Source organism: Chelmon rostratus, chromosome 6 (assembly GCF_017976325.1).
Source record: "Chelmon rostratus isolate fCheRos1 chromosome 6, fCheRos1.pri, whole genome shotgun sequence".
Classification (NCBI taxonomy): Eukaryota; Metazoa; Chordata; class Actinopteri; order Chaetodontiformes; family Chaetodontidae; genus Chelmon; species Chelmon rostratus.
Window position 1 is genome coordinate 4972552 of NC_055663.1, and position 20333 is coordinate 4992884.

Consider the following 20333-nt stretch of genomic DNA (forward strand, 5'->3'; position numbering starts at 1 on the left):
ATAAAATCAGATTCATTTTACTCTGCATCTGGGTCCTGGCTCTCCTTGACCAAACCATAACACTGACCATAATATTGTTCAAACAACTTGTTAATGTTCCCTGCATCAACTCATAGTTTCCTAATTTTTTTCTTTTTTTTTCTCTTTTTTTCTTAAAACTTAAACAGCATGAAAGTCCTGTTTGAACAGGATCAATCTCATCTCATTAAACGTCATTCCTAATGGTAAATTACAGGAGCTGGTTAGTAGTGCAATGTAACTAAGTACATTTACGAAGTGCTGCAGTTTAGTACAAGTTTGAGGTACTTGTACTTTACTAGTCATTTCTCAAACAACACCTGTTTGGATCATTCCACAGGTAAACAGGTTCATTGGTAGCAGGAGATCGTTTCATGATTTGGCATGAAAGGGACATCCTCCAGAGGCTTAGTCCTTCACCACTTTGTGAACACATGATTGGATAAAGGATATTAGTACATGGGCTCAGGAACACTTTGTCAAACTGTTGATTGAATTCTGGTTTTATTTACGTTCTTCAGTACAGTACAGTATAGTTACACAGTCCAGACTTTGTTGGAATCAGGGCTGCACCTTACAAATCAAGAGTTTACACTGAAAACATGATACATTTGTAAAATACAAGTCATTGAAAAAAAAAATCAGTGTGGTCTTGTCTCCTCATCGTGTTTCAGATGGTTTCATTTTAGCAGCTGTTCGAGGCCAAAGACATCAGATCACATCATAAAATTCAATCCAATTTTGTGTATCAGAAATCCAATCAGAAATCCTCTCCCATTAATCATTTGAAGACCCCTCAACACAATCTGGTGACCCTTTTGAGGGACAACTGCTAGGTGGGGCACCACTGGACTAAACTCACGGACTGAATATAATAATGTCACATAGAATCAAATAGCAGTCATAGGAGACAATTTCCTGCAGAATGAGTACTTTTAATAATGATACTTTGAGTACATTGTTTTGATAATACTTGGGTAGTTTTATTTAGGTAGAAAGAACCTCTGATATCTTAAACTGGACTTTTAAGCCAGGCCTAAAATGGTCTTTGCCAGTCAAAAATACATTTCAAATAAACAGCACAAAGTGCTTTACAATCAAAGATAAAGAAAATATAGAAGAACCCACCCCGCCCACACACACCCACACCCACACATGAGATCTCATACAATCACCACTCCCGTTACATCTTGATGAACTAAGTACTGAGGAAACACCATCTTGAATTAAAAAGAAATGAAATAAAATGAGGAAACACAGGAGATAAATTTGAAATGTTAAAACACTTGAAACAAAACTGAACAAATTATTTATTTATATAAAATAGAATAAAATAAAATAAAATACCTAAAATTGATTTTAAAAATAGTTTAAGGCTAAGATGGGTCTTAAGTTTGCTTTTAAAACTATAATTACATGTCGCCCTCAGATCTTCAGGCAGCCTATTCCATAAACAGGGGGCATAGTAATGAAAAGATGCCTCCCCGTATGTTTTAGTACTAAATTTGAGTACAGTTAAAAGGCCACTACCAGAAGCTGGGCTCTGCTGGGTTCATATGGTAAAAGCAAGGAAGCCAATGCAGAGACTTTAAAATCGGTGTAATATGAGCTCTCTTTCTGGTCTTTGTCAGCATTCGAGCTGCTGAGTTTTGGAGTAATTGTAGTTGGAAAATAGTCTTTTTAGGGAGACCAGAAAGAAGAGCATTGCAGTCATCAATCCTTCAAGTAATAAAAGCTTGAATAAGTTTCTCTGCATTGGCTTGAGAGAGAAACCGGCGGACTTTGGCAATGTTCTTTAAATAAAATGCCTTTCTTGTGACGTCCTTTATATGAGCCTCAAAATTCAATTCTTTGTCAAATGTTACACCAAGATTTTTAACTTGTTGACATGGCTTGTAGTTTGCTAGCCAGTTTCTGTCTCTGGTCTCCTGTACCAATGACTAAAACCTGAGTTGTGTCCTGGTTGAGCTGTAGAAAGTTCTCTGCCATCCAGGATTTAATGTCTGAAATACAGTTAAAAAGGACATCAAGTGGTCCTGTGTCATCAGGCAATGTAAAGTTGTGTGTCATCTGCGTAGCTGTGAAAGTTGATGCCGTGCCTCCTGATGACATTTCCAAGTGGTAGCATATAGGTTAAAAAGGGTTGGACCTAAAATTGACCCCTGGGGAACACCTCATTTCATTTGATAAAAACCAGATGTGTGCTCACCCATGCTGACATAAAATTTCCTGTCTGTGAGATATGATTTGAACCATTAAAAACATTAAAAGAGATGCCAATTAAATCACAGAGTCTATTTAAAAGAATGGTATGATCTACTGTGTCAAACGCTGCACTCAAATCTAAAAGTGCGAAGACAGTCGCCATTTTGGGTCCATGTTTGACCTGATGTCATTGACAGTTTTCACTAATGCTGTCTCTGTGCTGTGATATTTTCTAAAACCAGATTGATATATTTCAGCAGTGTTTGATAAGGTCATAAAATCATTTAATTAGTTAAGAACAAGTTTTTCTAAAATCTTACTTAAAAATGCCAAGTCTCTAATGATACATCCAAATTGTTCTTCTTTGAGAGTGGCTTAACTATGGCAGTCTTGAAAGCAATTAAGGTAATTAAGTTGATACATGGACAACACTTAAACTACAAACCTAAACATGTGAACAGGTCACAGTAACTGACAGGCAGTGACATTAACTGCAGTGGTTAAATATTAAAGGAGTTGTGGAAATTAAGCGAGTGAAACAATTGACGGCTAAGGAAAAAGGCTTGCATATCAGTGTGACAAACTCCACCTTCTACCTGGTTAAAACCACAACTTTTAAACTACAACATGTCCTTAAATAATACTTAACAAGCTCTGGAGGTACAGTACTCCCATTATCCTCATGAACGCATCAACAGGGAACTAGTCAGGAAAGAGAAATGGTCTGTTTTCCCATGAGTCATTCAGAAGCAACTAAGGTAATTAAGTCGAGACATAGACAACACGGAAATGGAGATTCACATTCACATTTACTTAAACTACAAACCTAAACATGTGAACAGTTCACAGTAACTGACAGGCAGTGACGTTTACTGCAGTGGTTATATATTAAAGGAGTTGTGGAAAAGAAATGAGCAATGGTTTGTTTTCCCTCTGAGCAGTCAGGCTTTCTGGTCAGATCCTCTGAGTAACAGCGGAGTAAATGTTGTGCTGGTGACTCTGATCTCCACAGAGGCCTGTGATTGGTTTGTTATTCAGTTATGTCTATAAGAACTGATGCCTTAAGAGGGGACGGGGCCACACTGAGACTGCAGGGCCCCACATTGTCTCATCCAGGTCAGTCAGTGATGAGTCAGTGTGAAATAAAAGCACGTGAACGCAGAAGTGATGTTCGACTGGGTTTTTATTGAAGAACAGACTCAGGTTACACTTTACAGCATCTGATTGGTTGGAAGTGTTTCTGGTTTTACGCTGGTCTAATTGTCCTTACGGGTCACCACGTTTCCCAAGGCGTCCACCTCCTGCGTGATGGTCACCACCCGGGTGGTCTTGGTGGTGGTGATGGATCTATGGCAGAAACGCAGGACAGAGATGTTTATTTTGGCTTTATTATTTATTTCTTTGTCTGATGAGACTTAAATTGATGTTTTTTATTATTATAAAGATAAACAAGATGAGTAACATTCAAAAAAAGAGATAAAAGTACTTTCACATCATGAAATATTTAAGTTTCCTCTTAATGTAGCTCAAACTTATAGAGGCTGATCTCATGAGAAGTACATACTTTACAAACATGAAGGATGCTTTTTCTTCATTGTGACAAAATAATTTGATTAAACTGGGTCAGAGGTGATTTGTGTTCGTCCTTTTTAAACAATGTGCATGAAGGAGTCATGGACCTGTTTCCTCCACTCACCTATCTGCGTCTCCGTCCAGCAGCTTCCTGTACTCGGCGATCTCCAGCTCCAGTCTGGTCTTGATGTCCAGCAATTCGGCGAACTGGACCCTCTGGGCCTCCAGGTTGCTCCTCAGCTGGGCCAGCTGATCCTCCAGAGCCACCACCTGGCTCTGGTAACCTGCCAGCATGTTGGCATAGCGGCTGCTGGTCTCAGCCAGAGTCATCTCCAGAGCTCCTTTCTGTTCAGGAGGAAGAGGGAGGATGGTGTTCAACAGTTAGTGTACAGTCAAACACTTTAATACAATAAAAAAAAACAAACAAACATGTCATAGTCATATGGAAGCTCAATTCTGCCAGAAAAACAGAGAAATGGATGAATATGTATATGTATGTATTTACTGGAGAGTTTTGTCACCTTGCTGAGCTGAGCCTGCAGTTTGATCTCCAGAGTCTGAAGAGTTCGTCTGATCTCACTGATCTCAGAGCGAGACGTCTGCAGGGTCTCAGTGCTCACAGCGACGTCTTTGTTCAGCTCGGCCGTCTGTGGAGCGTAAGTATCAATAATGTTATTGAATAAATATCAGGACACCAGACAGCAGCCTGGTGGAGACTTGTCCGCTTAACTTGAAGAAATCAGTTTACAGCTCAAACATGAAAGAAAGACGTGACCATTAAAGCTGCAGACTTTTCACTTAACCTTCACAAACAAAAAGTCCATTAGTAGCTGTTCTGGAGCTTTCAGTCGCATCACATGATCTTCCTCAGCAATTGAAGTTTCTAATTAAGGTGTAAAATGACTTTTTATAACTATCAAAAAAACCCCAAAAACTGCTAAAAGTAAAAGCACCACAAAGCAGCTTTAGTGCAGCTGCAGTAGGAGCAGGTTTTGGACAGTAGGGGGCAGCAATCACCATGTTCAGAGCAGAAAACAGGACTTTGTGGTCTTACCTTAGCCTGGAACCACGCCTCCAGGTCTCTGCGGTTCTTTGTGGCCACAGTCTCGTAGTGTTCTCTGACTCCAGCCAGGATGGCGGACAGGTCCTGCTGAGGAGCAGCGTCCACCTCCACGTTCACCTGACCTCCCACCCGGGCCCTCAGAGCCAGCAGGTCCTGCGGGGAGAACCTGGTTACACTTCTGTCTTTTTATCATTTCTTCTTCTGTCTTGTTGTTGTTGGTCTCACCTCCTCATGGTTCCTCTTGAGCAGGATCAGCTCCTCCTTCAGACCCTCCAACTGGATCTCCAGGTCGGCCCGGTTCAGTGTCAGCTGGTCCATGACCCCCTTCAGCCCGGCGATGTCGGCCTCCACCGACTGACGCATGGCCTGCTCATTCTCAAACCTGAAAAACACCAAAATAAGTTCAGGAAATTGAGCTGAATTGAGGTGAAGTGGTTGAGAAGAACATGCTGACAGAAAGACAGATGTAATCAGATCATTTTGTGTCTTGTTTCGTCGTTGAAGGACACAAAGTCTCACACTCACTTGAGTTTGAAGTCATCGGTGGCCAGCTTTGCGTTGTCAATGGCGAGGAAGAGGGCGCCGTTTCCACGAGCAGCGGCGGTGATCTGAGCAGGAAGGAAAAGAAAAACCGTGTGAACAACTGGCAGATTAGCTGAAAGCTTCAAAAGATTGAACTAAATGTCAATCAAAGACAGCTCTGTGGCCACCAGGTGGCTCCAAAGCAGCGTGTTTAGTCCCATTTTTTACTTTTTGAATAATTCCTTTATGTCTACAACCCAGTTTCATAGAAACACTAAGTTGTGACTTTGTCTCTAACTCTGTCCTCTGATCTTGGCTGGTGGAACATCCTGAGGCCTGCCCATAAGCTGTGCTGCCTGAAAGACTAAATTCAGGGAGAAGTTATCTGCCTTGATCTTTTCTGCTCAAACTGCGGGTTTTCTGTCTCACCTGGTCCTGTATGTCTTTGATGCGGATGTTGAAGGCAGTGAAGTTGTGAGCCTCCGGAAGGGCCCTGCTCTCCAGGAACTGTCTGATCTTGAGCTCCAGGTCGCTGTTGGCCTTCTCCAGGCTGCGCACCTTGTCCAGGTAGGTGGCCAGGCGGTCGTTGAGGTTCTGCATGGTGATCTTCTCGCTGGCAGAGACGTCGATGGCGTCGGCCAGGTTGAAGCCGTCGGCGGCTCCGGCACTGGAGAAGGAGGCCTTGGAGACACGGACTCCAGACCCTCCGGCTCCTCCGTACACACTGCCGGCACCCATGCTGCTGACTCGGCGGGAGGACGAGAACGTGGAGGGGCCCATCATGATGGAGCTCCTCATGGGGGAGGAGGTGTAGCTGCTGCGGCTGGAGAAGGAGGTCATTGCTGAGGGTCGGCTGGTCTTTAGCTCTGAGAGAAGACTGAAGAACTGCTGGGACGTCTCCTCCTTTTATACCTCAAAATGAAGCTGGGGGAGAGGAGGTGGTCATTCAGGTTGAGTTGCCGTGCATGCTGGGAGAGTCGCAGTATGGCCCTGGGGCCTGCTGAGCAGCTTGAGGTCCTGCAGGTCTGGTGGGTTTACAGCCGACAGAGACAGTCTCAGCACTTTCTCCGGGGCCCCAAGGACACGTTTCAGAAGGGCCCGTAGGCAGTTTGTACAGCCTCTTTCACCTGATGGTCCGGTCCTGTCAGTCCCCACAGAGCCCCGAGGACCAGACATCCAGTCAGACCTGAAATGCCTCACAGCTCTCAGAGACATTCAAGGACATCAGGAATTTCAGGAGGTTTAAAAAGCTGAAGGATAAAATGTTCTTTTACAGGTTCTTAACATTCTGGTGCTTCAGCTGAAGAAGCTATTTCAAAACTAAAAACTCAGTGTCACAAAGCTGAAAAGAAGAACTCATAGTTTCTTTTTTTGGTAAATATCTTTATCTATTAATTGAGATTTTTCTGAGAAATATCTGAAAAAATGCATCGCAACATAATTTTATGTTGCTGAATCTTATGTTTCCTTCTTTTTTCCTCACTTGATCATTATTTTGTGATCCCACAGGTTTATCTTGTGACCCATTTGGGTGTACTGACTCCTATTTTGGGAACCACAGTCTTAGAGGACTACAAAGTGTGAATCACAAGAAGAAGAAAAAACAACAGATTTGAGAAGCTGAAGCTATGAAATGTTTCAGGTGATTTTGCCTTAACAGTGACTTAAAGCATTAGTTTAATTTTTTACAGTGCCTTATGTTTTAAAAATCCTTCAAATGTTTTTTATTGTAAAATTTTGATTGATAAATGTAAGTCGTAGCTCAAGCTGCCAGACAAATGTAGCAGAGTAGAAGGAGGAAGTGGCACAAACTGGAAATACAGGTAAGTACAGGTACCTCAAATTTGTACACAGGTACAATACTTGAGTAAATGTATTTAGTTACATTCCACCTCTGCAAACATATGTGATAGAGAGGCAGGAAGCTAAAAGCTGAACAGTCTGGACTCGAATAAATCAGAATCATCAACAAACAAACGCTGTTCCAGAATGTTAATTTGCACTGAAAACTTAGTGATGGTTTTACAACAGCTGTTTTGACGACATCTGCAAAGATGCCTCTTTGCACTTTTAACTTGAAAAACAGAGCTTGGCATCATATATTACCCCTAGATTCATAGCAGTCTGCCTGTTATTAGTTGAGCGACCATGAAGATTAGCATTAGAAGAGCTGATGGACTTGTGAACAGAGACTTCAGACTTACCGTCATTACATTTAAGTACCCTTTTACCTTTTATCCAGGATTTGTTGGGAGTTTAGCTAGACTGCTCGGATCTGTGGGCTTTAACGGCATGTATAACTGAGTGTCATTGGATTAGTGTAATTAATTCACGTAATTAGCCTACATTTTATTATTTCTACATATAATTTCTAATCACAGTGAACCAGCACTACACTGAAACGCACAAACCATGCAGCTCCCTACATTACATGGATGAACAACTGGTGAGGATGCTGATGTTGTGGAGAGAGATTCAGAGCCATGGTCGGGCCATAGCGTCTAATTTGTACAAAACTCGGTCAGATAAAGGATTAATGAGTCAGGAGTAGACTAAAATATTCAGCTAAACAACCTCTCTCCAGCACTCTCTGCTACTAGGGGTGGAGGCAGGGATGGCATCCCTCCTCAAACAGCCTGCCCACTATTCAGCAACAAAAACGACAGCAATTGACTGCATTGCCCCGCTATTGCTGCAACTCTGGTCACTCTGGTAACCTCTGAATTGTACACGCCAGAAACAAATTTATTACCTCATATTCCTTCTAGTCAGCATTAATCTTCTAAACATTTTTAATTTGTTATGATTTAATTCTATAGTCACCAAATGTTGTAAAAAAAAAAAAAAAAAAAAAGTCTGGCGATGCTGATAAAAAGCTACCAGTTCATGGAAATTTGTTATGCAGTTCATTGTGGCATTACTTTGCTTTAATAAAGTTATGTCATATTAAGACTAAAGTAGGTTGGCATTTAAGAGAGCTAGGTTTTCAAATCAAATAAATTTTAGCAATAAATCTCATCAACATGTCAAAATTCCCCACTGTGTCCAAGAGAATGTGGTGGTTAATTTTCACAACATATCTTGCAAGAAGACACTTTTTTGCATCACTGTAAGCAGTCGTCAGTAAAGTCAGTCAATGCATATTTTCCAAACTTCTCTCAACAAATGACCAAAATGAATAGACACAAATAGAGGAGTTGGGTGCATCAGGACATCATACACAACACATTCACAGACTGAGAAAAACAGAATACAAAGAATTACCTTCACACAAGACAACCTCTGTTGTAGCACACAACAGGTTTAGTTTTCACCAATGATGCCTCTCTTCTGTTCTATTTGCTTTGTGCTAAAATACACACGTTAAGGCTGAATGATGGGCTATAAATGCTTATGTTCTAAAAACTCTAAATTATTCAAGAGAAATACAGCCAAAAGTATATCAACTGTTTATTTATTTTGTTCAATATGAAAGCAAATACACACATACAAGTGCAAACATATGCTGGAGGCATCTTTCCCATACGTACCGTTATGCTCTCCAATAAGATTTATTGTTACAAACATTTCTTTCAAGTCAGCCTGAGTGTGTCTAACAGACCAACTATTAACAAAAATATAACAGGCAAACACGAGCAAGAGGTGAAACCGAGTGTAGAAGATACCAGAGATTGACTATGTCAGTGTCATCACAAATCTACAGCACGCTAACAGCAGATTCACCAAAGTACTGGTTAAATATCTCTGGGTGGGCTTGGTAAAACTGCCCGAGCAGGCGCTTCCTCTCCTTGGCAGAAATCTTGGTGTCCAGGTGGATGCTGTTTAGCAGCGCCCACAGTTCCTGGTTGGTGTTATTTTTTGCAGAGTGGGTGTAAGTCCTGCTGGGGACCTGCTGACAGAAGGTAGAGCCTGAAGGACAGAAGAGAAAAACAGTGTTAACAGTGAGGGAACGTGCAGTGACAGTTACACCATAATCATAAACTAACACAGACGAATAGCAACAACTGGTACCGTAAAGCTGCATTCAATGATTAGTTTTCACCACTCAAGCAGTAAACAGTATCATGCTATCTAAAACTCCACAGAGCTGAGGTGACCTGCAGAGTGCAGTGCTAATGTGCATGCACCCACTTTCACATTACACATGTTGTTTGTTAGTGCAGTTTTCATGCAAGAAGAAATAACACATTCTTCCTTAAACCGATGAAAAGTTTAATTCATAAGCACCAAAACGCACCTCTTCCTTAATTCAGTACACTCAGGGATGTTAGTGTTTGACCCTCACTGGGTCTGGTATGACCAGTAGCTTCAGAAAGACTGCTGTGCCACTGACATCACTGAACACGTTCACTGACGTTAGGACTCCTTTCTACCTGCTAGCGTTACACTACATTTGACTACATTTATTGTATCCAGTAATGTTATCCTGCTGTCTTCAAAAGTCACACAGGCTTGCTTTTAGAGCTGGATCCACCCACTGCTGAAAAATATTTAAAATGACTCAACAACAAAAGCTTATGCCAAGAAAAACATTGCACGTGGAAGTCATTTGTGCTCCTATGCCTCAGCGATTGCAGACTTTTGGAAACAGTGCATTCTAAAAAGTACGAAATTGTGACAGATAGAAATGTTTTTTAGACACTGTAACTACACATATGGTGGTATTTCAATCAAATGAAAAATATCAGTACCATTATCAACAGAATCACCCTGGAAATTATGCATTATCAGATATCATGAGGAATTTAACTCTTAGTGTCTAACATTCCTAAGTGTAATGAGGACACAAAGACCACAATGTGTTATATCCCACATGGTTAAGTGGAGCCTAAAGCACAGATGTGAAATTCTGAGTTGTTTCAGGTGATAAAAGCTGTCATGTTGATATGAATTAGAGCTTACTGTGAAATGGTGAAAAGGTTTTTTTTTTTAACCACCATCACCCCATCTGCCTTGTATCGTATCAGCAGCTACAACCTAGTGAGAGAGCACAATTTCTACTCATCTATTCTGACTTTTAAAGCTCTTGTATTTATCTTGTATGATTGGATGTTTTGATCTCTCCATTATCAAGGTGTTATGTGTTGGACACCGCTGTGAGATGACCACTCATGAACACTCATTTACCAGTCACGTCGGGCTGCTTCCCCTGCACCAGGCTGGCCAGCTTGTCACTCACTCCTTTGTGCAGAGCGCCTGGTATCTGGAGCAAAGAAAACAGAGTCTTGGTGGGAAATCATTTGATGGCAGAAATTGGCTTGTCCATTAAATTACATTTGAAAAATAAAAATTGGCAGTCTTTTCATTTCAACTTCCCGCTTATCCCTTTCACTGAAGCCCTTACACAAATGTCTGTAACAGCCTTTTCTGAACTAGATTTTGCAACTCAATTCAAGCAATTTGCTTACACAACAGGGAATTACACCACCACTGAATGTCAAAGCTCACACAAACACTTCAAACAAAGTCGGCCTCAAACCAATAAAGCAAATTCTGAGTTGACCTTTTAGTATGAAATTGTCAGGGCCAGACTCCAGATTGCAGCTTCAGAAAGAGTTCAAAATGTTAGGCTTTGATTTATGTCCTAAATTTAGTAAGACTTAACACATGTGAGTGTTGGTTTTTATTTACTTAAAGCGGAACCCCATTAATTTTATACAAAAAGGTCAGTTTATTATGTGTGGGGAAGTGTGACTCGGTCTGTGAAAACACATGTATTATATCGTCTGTAAGTCTAGAGAAACTTTGTCAAGCCTGCAAAACACTAAAGTTGACATAGTGATGTCATCAGGTTGCATTATGGGATAGGCAGGATCCATTGTTTTTGGAGCTTGACCCGTGCGATGCTGTAAAAAGCTAGGACATCATAGCCTTTGCTACTAAAATTTGGACTGTGTGGAGCTGTGTGGTTCTGGGACAATGTGCCACAGTCAGTCGTACGGTATTTGCACGATCCAACACTTTGGTCCAGACTGAAATCTCAAGCCTACTGGATGGTTTTGATCAAGACTGTTGATATACAGTATATAATGATTAGTAGTGGTCCCAGGACTGACCCCTGGGACATGCCCTTGGATACGATCAGGGAGCTAGAAATGATACCTTCTGCCTGCACGCACTGATATCTGATGTCTGAGTTTTTAAACCAGCAGTTTGTTCTGACAGACCTACACTTATTAGCCTGATAAGTGTGACATTATGGCACGAGCCACATATTCAAATGCCGTAGCCACCAAGGAGGCAGTCAGTGTTTGATATAAACCTTCAACGTTCAGCGTCCAATTAATGAGTCCTTAACAAAAAACGCCTCTTCATCCCAGGAAACAAAAATACTAGTTTGAAACTCAATACAACAGTTGGCATACGAAAGAAAAACCAAGTGACACCTCTCGCCTCTGATAGACAAGCTTTGTGATTCTCTGACAGCTCCAGAGTTACCTCCAGCAGTCCAGCTAGTGTGCTGCTGTCGGCCCCACGGAATATCAAGCCGGGGAGCCGAGCAGTTTGATGGAGGGTTTAAGGAGTCGAGAGGATGGAGTTGGAGAATAATCCAATTCCATAGAATGGATGAACTATGAATTGCTTACTTTTTGGCTTGTTGCCAGGCAAATAGTTGGCAAGTTAATCAACAATCACTCAGGACGGACTGGTGAGTCCACTGGTGAGTAATGTTTCTATGCGCATTTTCTAAATTCATTCATATTCTGAGGGTTGGCTGGGAAGCTTTGGCGTGCTCAACTTAACTGCCCTCAATAAATCAATGAAAAAAGCTGCACAATGTTGGCAGCGGCTAGAAAAAATCTTAAAAAAAAATACTGCTGTCGCTGTGTTGTGTTGTATTTTTGTCCTAAAAACCTGACTGAAAACCAGATGAAATACTGTCAGTGGATAAGAGCTCTTTCAGTTCCCCCTCAGGCGGATTCCAGAACCTTAACCAAGACAGAGATTGGCCTGTAGTTGTTTAGGAGATCACGCCCTTTCAGGCCAGGGGCAGAACAAAACAGATATCTATATGAAAGGGATTTTGTTTTGTGGTGTGATAAAATCAGCTGCTCGCCTTAAAAAGTAAGGGTCCAAGTTATCAGGACTGCCGATTTTCTGTTGCCTAAAAGTTTGAGAGCTTTACACGCCTCTGAGACTGTTACCGGTTTACAACTTAAGGCCTGACCCACCGTAACCTGACCGCCAGAGGGAATTTCATGCAGCAATGTTGTCAGACAAGAAACCAGAGGCAATAAAATGCTGATTATCAGAGACATCAGAGATTCCTTATAATGCATAGTGGAAGCCATTATTTCGAGATAATATTTTAGGATATTTCAGATTTGGTCTCGTGGGACTATCAACAATCTGAAAGAGATGTGGTGAATCACAATAAGCTTTTACCAGCCTTATTAGCCTCCCAGCTTTATGTGCAATTCTAAATCTTCACCTTTAAAAGACCCCATGGCTTATTGGTGAGTTGAGGTAAAGACGTATAATGTGTTTTGATAACAATCCTTTACCTTGAAGATTTCCTTTATGTTGCTGAGCATGAAGACCACCATCAGGTCCTCTTTGTCCTTTGAAAGAGCCTTGTTATGGAGGATTGCCCTAGAGAAAGACCTCTTGACTGCCAGTCTGTTCTCCACCTGCAGTTTCAACAGCATGTGTCAAATTACAAAGAAAAACAGGGGGCACAGCTCTGAAAGCAAGCTCTCTTTGTTACCTGCTTGTCAACCCTCTCCCTGAAGACAAATGAGAGGCGGTGCCACAGGAATGACTTTCAATGTTCTCACATTCTCTTCAACATTTTTAAAATGCATGATCCCATTCGAGACTCAGCCCCAGCTCTCACCTCCTTGTCCAGTTTTATCCCTTGGGGGTCTGCTGCCAGAGCCATGAACGTTAGCAGCCTGCGCAGCTCATCTCTACAGGCTGGAGGCAGCAGCTTCAGACAGAGCTGCAGAGCCTCGAGAGCCGTGCACAACTTAGCATGGCCTGGGAAGGCAAGAGAGGGAAAAGTGATATGAGGTTGCTGAAATCTAAGCAGAGCTGGACAGCTTTCAACGCCTGGTTGACTTGTACTAGGACAGTGTGAATCTCAGTAAGTGACTAAATCGGTGTTTCTTGTGAGAAACCTGTGTGTAATAAACCTCACTGTTACCCAGCAGGTCGGTGATGGCTGTGTAGATGTCAGCCATGTGCTGCGGCAGCAGTGGAGGCCTGTCTGTGTGGCTGTAGTGTTGCACCAGGGTCCCATACAGCAGCAGCTTACACTGGGCCAAGCCACTCGGGGAGAGATGAGGGTGCTCATCACTGCTGTTGACCGGGGTGCACGCTGAACTCAAAGGCTGCACTGGAGCCAGTAACACAGAAATGGAAATTAAGTATTGCAACATTGCCATCAGTGGCAGCTGCATGCTTTCATCACAACTATAAACCATGACAAAAGCTTCTTTGGAGCTGACACACACATATTGTCCTTACTAAGCGAGGACACCAAACACAATCAGGTTGCAGCACCAGCCTTCGCCAGATACCAGATACATGCCTTGCTCATGGGGACTGACCCCCCTGTTCCGATACTCATCCAAGCACGTGCCTCCATCTTGTGAGCAGCTACCAGCTGGTACCTCCTCACAGCTGTCCCGCAGGAAACAGTGCGGCAGCTCTCTGCTCAGCTCCACCACTGGCTGATCAGGGAGGAAGTCCAGACAGTCCAGAGCCGTACAGAGCCACTCATCTTCCCTGAGGGATAAGAAGCAACACAGGAAAATAAGAAAAAAAAAAAATATATATATATATATGGTGACATCCAGTATTTCAGGAATATAGAATTGATAAGATTGATACCACTTGCAAGAGTGGTATGCTGTTGAACAATTCCTTGGTATTCTCATCTACTTTTATTTGAGGCAATGATTGCGATTTTGAACTGATAAGATGGGATGCAGGCATACTTCTTTAAAACGATACTATGAGATGAAGTTGCACTCATCAATTAAAACATGCACTCATCTCTCACAAGCTGCTTTATACTGCCTTTCTCCTTAGATCGCTAATCAACAGTCAAAACAGCCCATTGTTTTCGAAGCCAACACACTGAGAGTCCCTGAAGGCCTTCAGGATCTGCCTGTCCAGGCGGTTGCTGCTGTAGATCAGGTCGGGTTTGCTGCGAGCCGGCGTGTTTAAGTGAGGAGAGGGTGGGGTCTGGCAGCACTGGAGGACGCCTTCCAACAGGGGGAGCTCCACCAGGTTTAACAGCCTGAGCAGGGTCTGCTCCTGCCACACCTCGTCGACCACTGGGGAGAGGCGCGCAGCGTAAAAGTCACAAAAATAAATAAACAGATAAAAATACTGTACTGTTGTACAGCTTTCTTTCTGTTCCACAGAAAACAAAGTGGGGTCTTTTTTTTTTATAAAGATGTTACTTTTCCTCACATTTTAAAGTTAATTGAACTTAAAGAAAAATAAAATTCTTCATAGGCATTGAAATGACTATTAATCAAAAGGGCTCCATTTTAAGGGCAAGCTGGAATGACTGCAGAAACAGAGCCATGGTGGTGATAGACTCTGAAAGACTTTAACATTTGTTTTTCAGTTTTCTCTTTGGTGCACTGGTCTATAACTCAGGGTGTGTTCTTGCCTGTCACATGCATGCTGAGAGAGGCTGCAGGCCCTGTGGCCATGAGTAAGTGTGGACCATGACGAGAAAAACAGAACAAATTTATGTTTGTTACATTAAGGCGTGGTCTCCCCAAAAGCCTAAACCTGTGCTTTAACAAGGGGAAAGTGACACAAGAGGATGACATGCACACGTGATGACAGTGCCTTACATGACTGTGGTAAGACAGTGTCAGTCTGGACTCTGCTGGGACTCAGAGACAGACTGTCCACCAGAGGCTCCACTGACAGGCAGGCAGCGGCCGGAGTGTCCAGCTGGTTGGCTTTTACGGATGTCTGAGTAACTTCGACAGGGGTGGACGTCTGAACATGTGGCCCAGTGGGACACGTCTGCTCTTCCTGCCTTGAACACAAAACAGAGAAAGCTGAGAGCTCATGCTGGTGACATGTCAAAAAGCATTTGAGGCAATATGATGACGATAAGGATTGGACTTCTTGTAGCTATATCGTTTACAGTGGCAGCTCTCCCTTTAATGTCTCGGCTTGTATCACACCACTGTGGCCAATGTTCCAAATCAATGAACAGGGCTGCTAATGGAAACACCGGATCTACAGGGTTTTTGCACCAATGTGATGAAGTTCTTGGAAATGTCAGGCATTTAATTCATTTGAAAATCACCATCAGCTGGGACTGAAGACTGCAAGTTTGGAATGAGAGGAATCTGCTGGTGTGGAGTTAGACAGGTTTAGCCATACACAAATATGCGACTTGAGTTGCAATGCTGCATTTGACATGGATGAAGAAAGCATAGAACAAAAGGATGCATCAACTGTGAGCTTTTCCTTTAAGCTGTTTACATGAGTCCAAAAAATATACACTGCTCAAAATAAATAAAGGGAATACTAAAATAACACATCCTAGATCTGAATGAATGAAATATTTTTATTAAATACTTTGTTCTTTACATGGTTGAATGTGCTGACAACAAAATCACACAAAAATTATCAATTTTTGTGTGATTTTGTGTGAATTATCACTTGACAGTACACATCAGCTCACTATAGTCCTACAGTACATCCCGTCAGTCTGAGAATGGTCAGTTTTTGCTGACACTGTATGATAAAGGTGTTTAACCCTATAGATCTAGTCAGTGCTGGTGTTGCACTGTGACTAATAAACTGGTGTAAAGTGATGTAATGTAATGATTCTGACTTAGTACCTGTCTGAAGGAGCGCTGCAGAGGAGTTTTTGGATGCCATTCATGAGCGCACCCCTTTCCAGGTCTTCCACTGAAGGAGTGCACACACCTACAAACCTGTGAGTAGAGGCAAATAACAGGCCACCATGTTAACACATTAACAACCATTAAATAAAGATAAAGATAAGTTTGTTTGTATCTAACCTGTAGAGAGCACTCTTACTGTCCTGATACACATCCTGCTTCTTGTCTTTGCCAAACACTTTGGTTCCCACTGCCTCAAACACGTTACAGTCCAGCAGAGCCTGGCACACACACACCACTTTGTCCCGTGACAAACTGGCGCCTTTAGCCAAACAGAAAGGGGGAAATGGCAATTGTTGAATGTGTTTTGGTTCATAAATAAAAAAAAAAGAATGATGACAAGATGGTTTGGGTCAAACAGAAACCCTCAGATGAAAAATCCACCCATTCGAATTCACCATTATATGATTTAAATGCGAGAATGTGTATAAAATCCACTGCTCGGCGTATATATACACACACACACCCTCAAAGCCTTTGACACGATTTATGTGTTCTGCCACCACATCGACAGCCTCTGAGCCGAGGAAACAGTCGCTGTGAGACCTGAGGTGGACTCGTCGACACTTCACTGTCACGGAGGACCTGAGGTGGGAGATGAGGCCACTCCACATGGAGCAGGACTGCACTGGTTTGCTGGCCACTCCATGTGCTGAGACAAAGGCACCGAGAAAAAGCAAAGGAAAACAGTCAGAGTCGTGTCTGACAGATGAGCTGTGCAGGGCTGGAGTGCAGATAAAGAGGAGGGTGGACAAGACAATCTGATGAATGACAAAGCATGGAGGAGAGGAAAGGCTTGTGGAGGAATATGAGGCACAAGCTGAGGAGAACTAGTCTACTAAGTCTGACTAACTAATGCCTGAAGCAGTGAATTGAGGTTTATTGTTCACCAGTGAAGATTGACCACAACAAGTTGAGGGAATTTTGAGTAGTTTATCATAGTTGGCCAGGACAGAAGAATAACAACCAGACACATAAGCAGGCCTCCGCGGGCTGCAGAATTCCAAGCACCTCGCTAGATGAACTCACCCTGAGGACGCACACACAGTTTCTCTGCAAGGTTCAGCGCCGCAGCTCTTTCTTTAATGGAGGCCATGTCCACCAATGATGGACAAACAGGCGGTTAAACAAGCAGAACAACGCAACCAGCGACACAAACCACGTCTGAACGAGCCGAAGCGCCTTTGGTAAACGTGCAATTTAAAAAGTCAACCGCTAGATGGCACCACTCCCTCACTCATACTGAACTCACCTCTCTGACACCAGAGTGAAACTTTTTGTTCACACTGTTCGCTTCTATGCATATACACGCTCAAACAAACACTAAGAACACAGAATATTACTATACTACTGCACACTGTACCCATCAATAATGCCTGATGTTTCGTTTAACTCTCCACAGTCCCTCTTGTCCCTTTATTTATTAGATTTATCAAATGCAATGAATAAATCAAATAGTTTGATTTCTGTTTTTTTATTCGCATTGGTAAAGTCGTTGTATTTAGGCGCTAAGAGTTGAGAGGAGTACATAAATTCGGCATCTCATCTGTTCGTTGGTTGTGTGTTGGCAGGTGTCTTCTCCTCTCGCGAGCTGCGTTGTGTCTCATTGCGGATGTGAGCACACATCCGGTCCTGTTTTACTACTATTTGTTTGTGTTTTAGAACAATCTTCTTACCATTAAAGCTAGTCTACTCAACGGCAGCCTGTCATCAGAAAGAAAAAAGAAAAATAAGTTGAGCTTCTTGTGAGCGGACACCGTCATTTCATTTTCCTGGAGGCACGAGGGCGCTGTGGTGAGACAATTCGGCTGGCGTCCATATTCACGGTTAGCTAGGCTAATTACCAAAGGTAATATAACGTTAGCTATGTCAACAAACAACAATTTTACCAGACTAATTCATTTACAACAGTTAACAGTCTTATTCCCAGCAACATTCACATATTTTTAAACAATATAGCTAAACATTAATGGACGAACTAGCTGTCTGTTTGGTTTACATTAGCATATTTTATGCTAGCTAGCATTTCTTGCTAATTTAGCTTTTGGTTAAGGCTAAAGTTTTGGCTAATGTTTAAGTCTGGTGTTAATTCCAGTAGGAAACTGAATTGTAATGAACTTTTCTTTAATGTCATAATTTAGTCGATGTCAAAGTGAAAAGCCTCCTTTATTTGGAATGTGATTAATTATATAAGCTAATGTTAATTTAGAAACTGAGGAGTAACTTCAGCTCATAAAGGAGTTAAAGACGAATTAATGATTATGTGAATTACAACAAAAATACAATTAACAATGGATAACAAGATGTTAACAAATATACAAAAAAAATGGCATCTGTAAAGAGCTTGCTATTTTGCCTTTAGTTGCAATATTATATGTTAGGGAATGGAGCAGTATTAATATATAGTTTTTATTGAGGAATTGTCAAAAACCTTCTGTCATTAAAACGCAGTGTACCGTGTATGACTTTTCCATGGCAGACATTTAAACGTGTCTGTGTAGGAAAACAGCAGGTGTTACTAATATCATTAACAAAGGCTCTGTTCCATTCAAGTGAGCCAACACGAACAACATCAGGAACTGAATCAGCTAAATGAAATTTAGTCATCATTCATTTTATTATTATGTTTTATTTACTTTCCCTACTGTGACGCGCCAAAATGTCCTCCAGTAAAAAGGCTCATTGTAGTACACGTTTGCACTAATATTGTAGTAGTTCTGTTATTAGCGCTGTCAGCTATACTGTGATGACTTTCATTACAATCTCAGGACAGTGGCCTCACTTTCTTTTCTTCAGTGCATTACAGAGCAGTAACTAATATATGGATGGGTGACAAATTAAAAGAAAAGCTATAGTGCCTTATTTAATTTAAGATGTGATCCACCACAGAGAGATAAACAGCATTCTTACAAAAGCTACTTTCTCATTTGGTGTTGTGATGATGATTGCTGCTAACACAACACTGTAAAATCTCCCATAGGTGTTGAGTTGGGATGAGATTTGTTGACTGCCAAAAAAAGTGACATAATTCATGATTCCTGTATTCATCATTAAATACCCCTTTTTGTCCTCTATGAATGCATCTGCCTCTGTCATGTTTTCCTATTCTGTTTTTTGTTTAATTTGCCACCTGTCTCTAAGTCACCCAAAGGTAACACAGACATCTTGCTGAAATGTTCCCATTTAATGGATGGCACTTCTTTAAATTTGTTTCTTTCATGGCTTAGAGATGGTGGTTAATGCCTGCTCAACTGAATCACAGGAGAAGCAAATAAAGACATTGTGGTCTACTCCCTCACTCACAGTCACATATACATTCACAGTGTGCGCATAAGACACACATACACTGTCACTTTGACACACTAGCACACGATTGCGCATCCACTCCCTCTTCAGCCTGGGGTCACATTGTCATTTTATGATAGTAGCCAATTCTAGCAGGGATCATTTAATTCTCCAACATGATTGATACCAGCGCGGGTTAAATGGGAGAAAAAAGGTCTGTTCTATTAAGAGATCAGTGGCTAGTGGAGACCTCCCACTTAAATAGTCATATTTTTCCATAGGTGTGTGTTTGCGTGTATGCAGTGTGTGTGTCACTCAGTTTCTTGGTTGTGTTGAGGGGACAGAGACAGTTGCACAGGACCATCCACGGGTCAAATTAAATAACCTAGATAATTTAAAAAGCATTGACAGTGCAATTTGTCCATTCAGTGTTATTGCTATGACCCCTATTAGTGTCAATGGTTGGTTCATTTGAACCTTGATGGCTTATCAAGGTGTTATCTTCTCACCGCAATGGAAGTGGTGTAAAACAAAGAAAGAAAAAACCCTAATGGTTATTTCAAAGCCATTAGGTTAGATTGTTGTGACTGAGAAACATTACGAGGCTTTAAAGTGCTGGCCTATTATTTATAATAAAATCATTTAGCAGTAAAAATTGCAGATGAGGAAGTAATTATAAGCGTATAAGTGGAAAAGCAGAGTATTGCCGCTTATTTAACAGCCAATTCTATTAACCCTTTTCAACAAAATGTGTTTTTTTCTGTCTTGATTAACAGGCA

General features: G+C 41.7%; 2 protein-coding genes across 2 annotated transcripts; both read right to left on the reverse strand.

The window, feature by feature from the left end:
- Nucleotides 1-3479: 3479 nt before the first annotated feature.
- Nucleotides 3480-6235, reverse strand: LOC121608541 (keratin, type I cytoskeletal 13-like). Its single transcript, XM_041939852.1, has 7 exons — nt 5810-6235; nt 5384-5466; nt 5084-5240; nt 4850-5011; nt 4317-4442; nt 3920-4140; nt 3480-3570 (listed from the first exon to the last, which is right to left on the reverse strand). The coding sequence occupies exons 1-7, from the start codon at nt 6218-6220 to the stop codon at nt 3480-3482; spliced, it is 1251 nt and encodes a 416-aa protein (XP_041795786.1). The 5' UTR covers nt 6221-6235.
- Nucleotides 6236-9077: 2842 nt separating this feature from the next.
- LOC121608540 (DEP domain-containing protein 7-like) lies at nt 9078-17365 on the reverse strand. The gene is made up of 12 exons (XM_041939851.1): nt 17299-17365; nt 16736-16921; nt 16390-16531; nt 16207-16302; nt 15199-15389; nt 14466-14664; nt 13965-14110; nt 13527-13718; nt 13218-13360; nt 12886-13011; nt 10508-10583; nt 9078-9289 (listed from the first exon to the last, which is right to left on the reverse strand). Exons 1-12 carry the CDS (start codon nt 17363-17365, stop codon nt 9078-9080), a joined length of 1776 nt encoding a protein of 591 aa, XP_041795785.1.
- Nucleotides 17366-20333: the final 2968 nt, after the last annotated feature.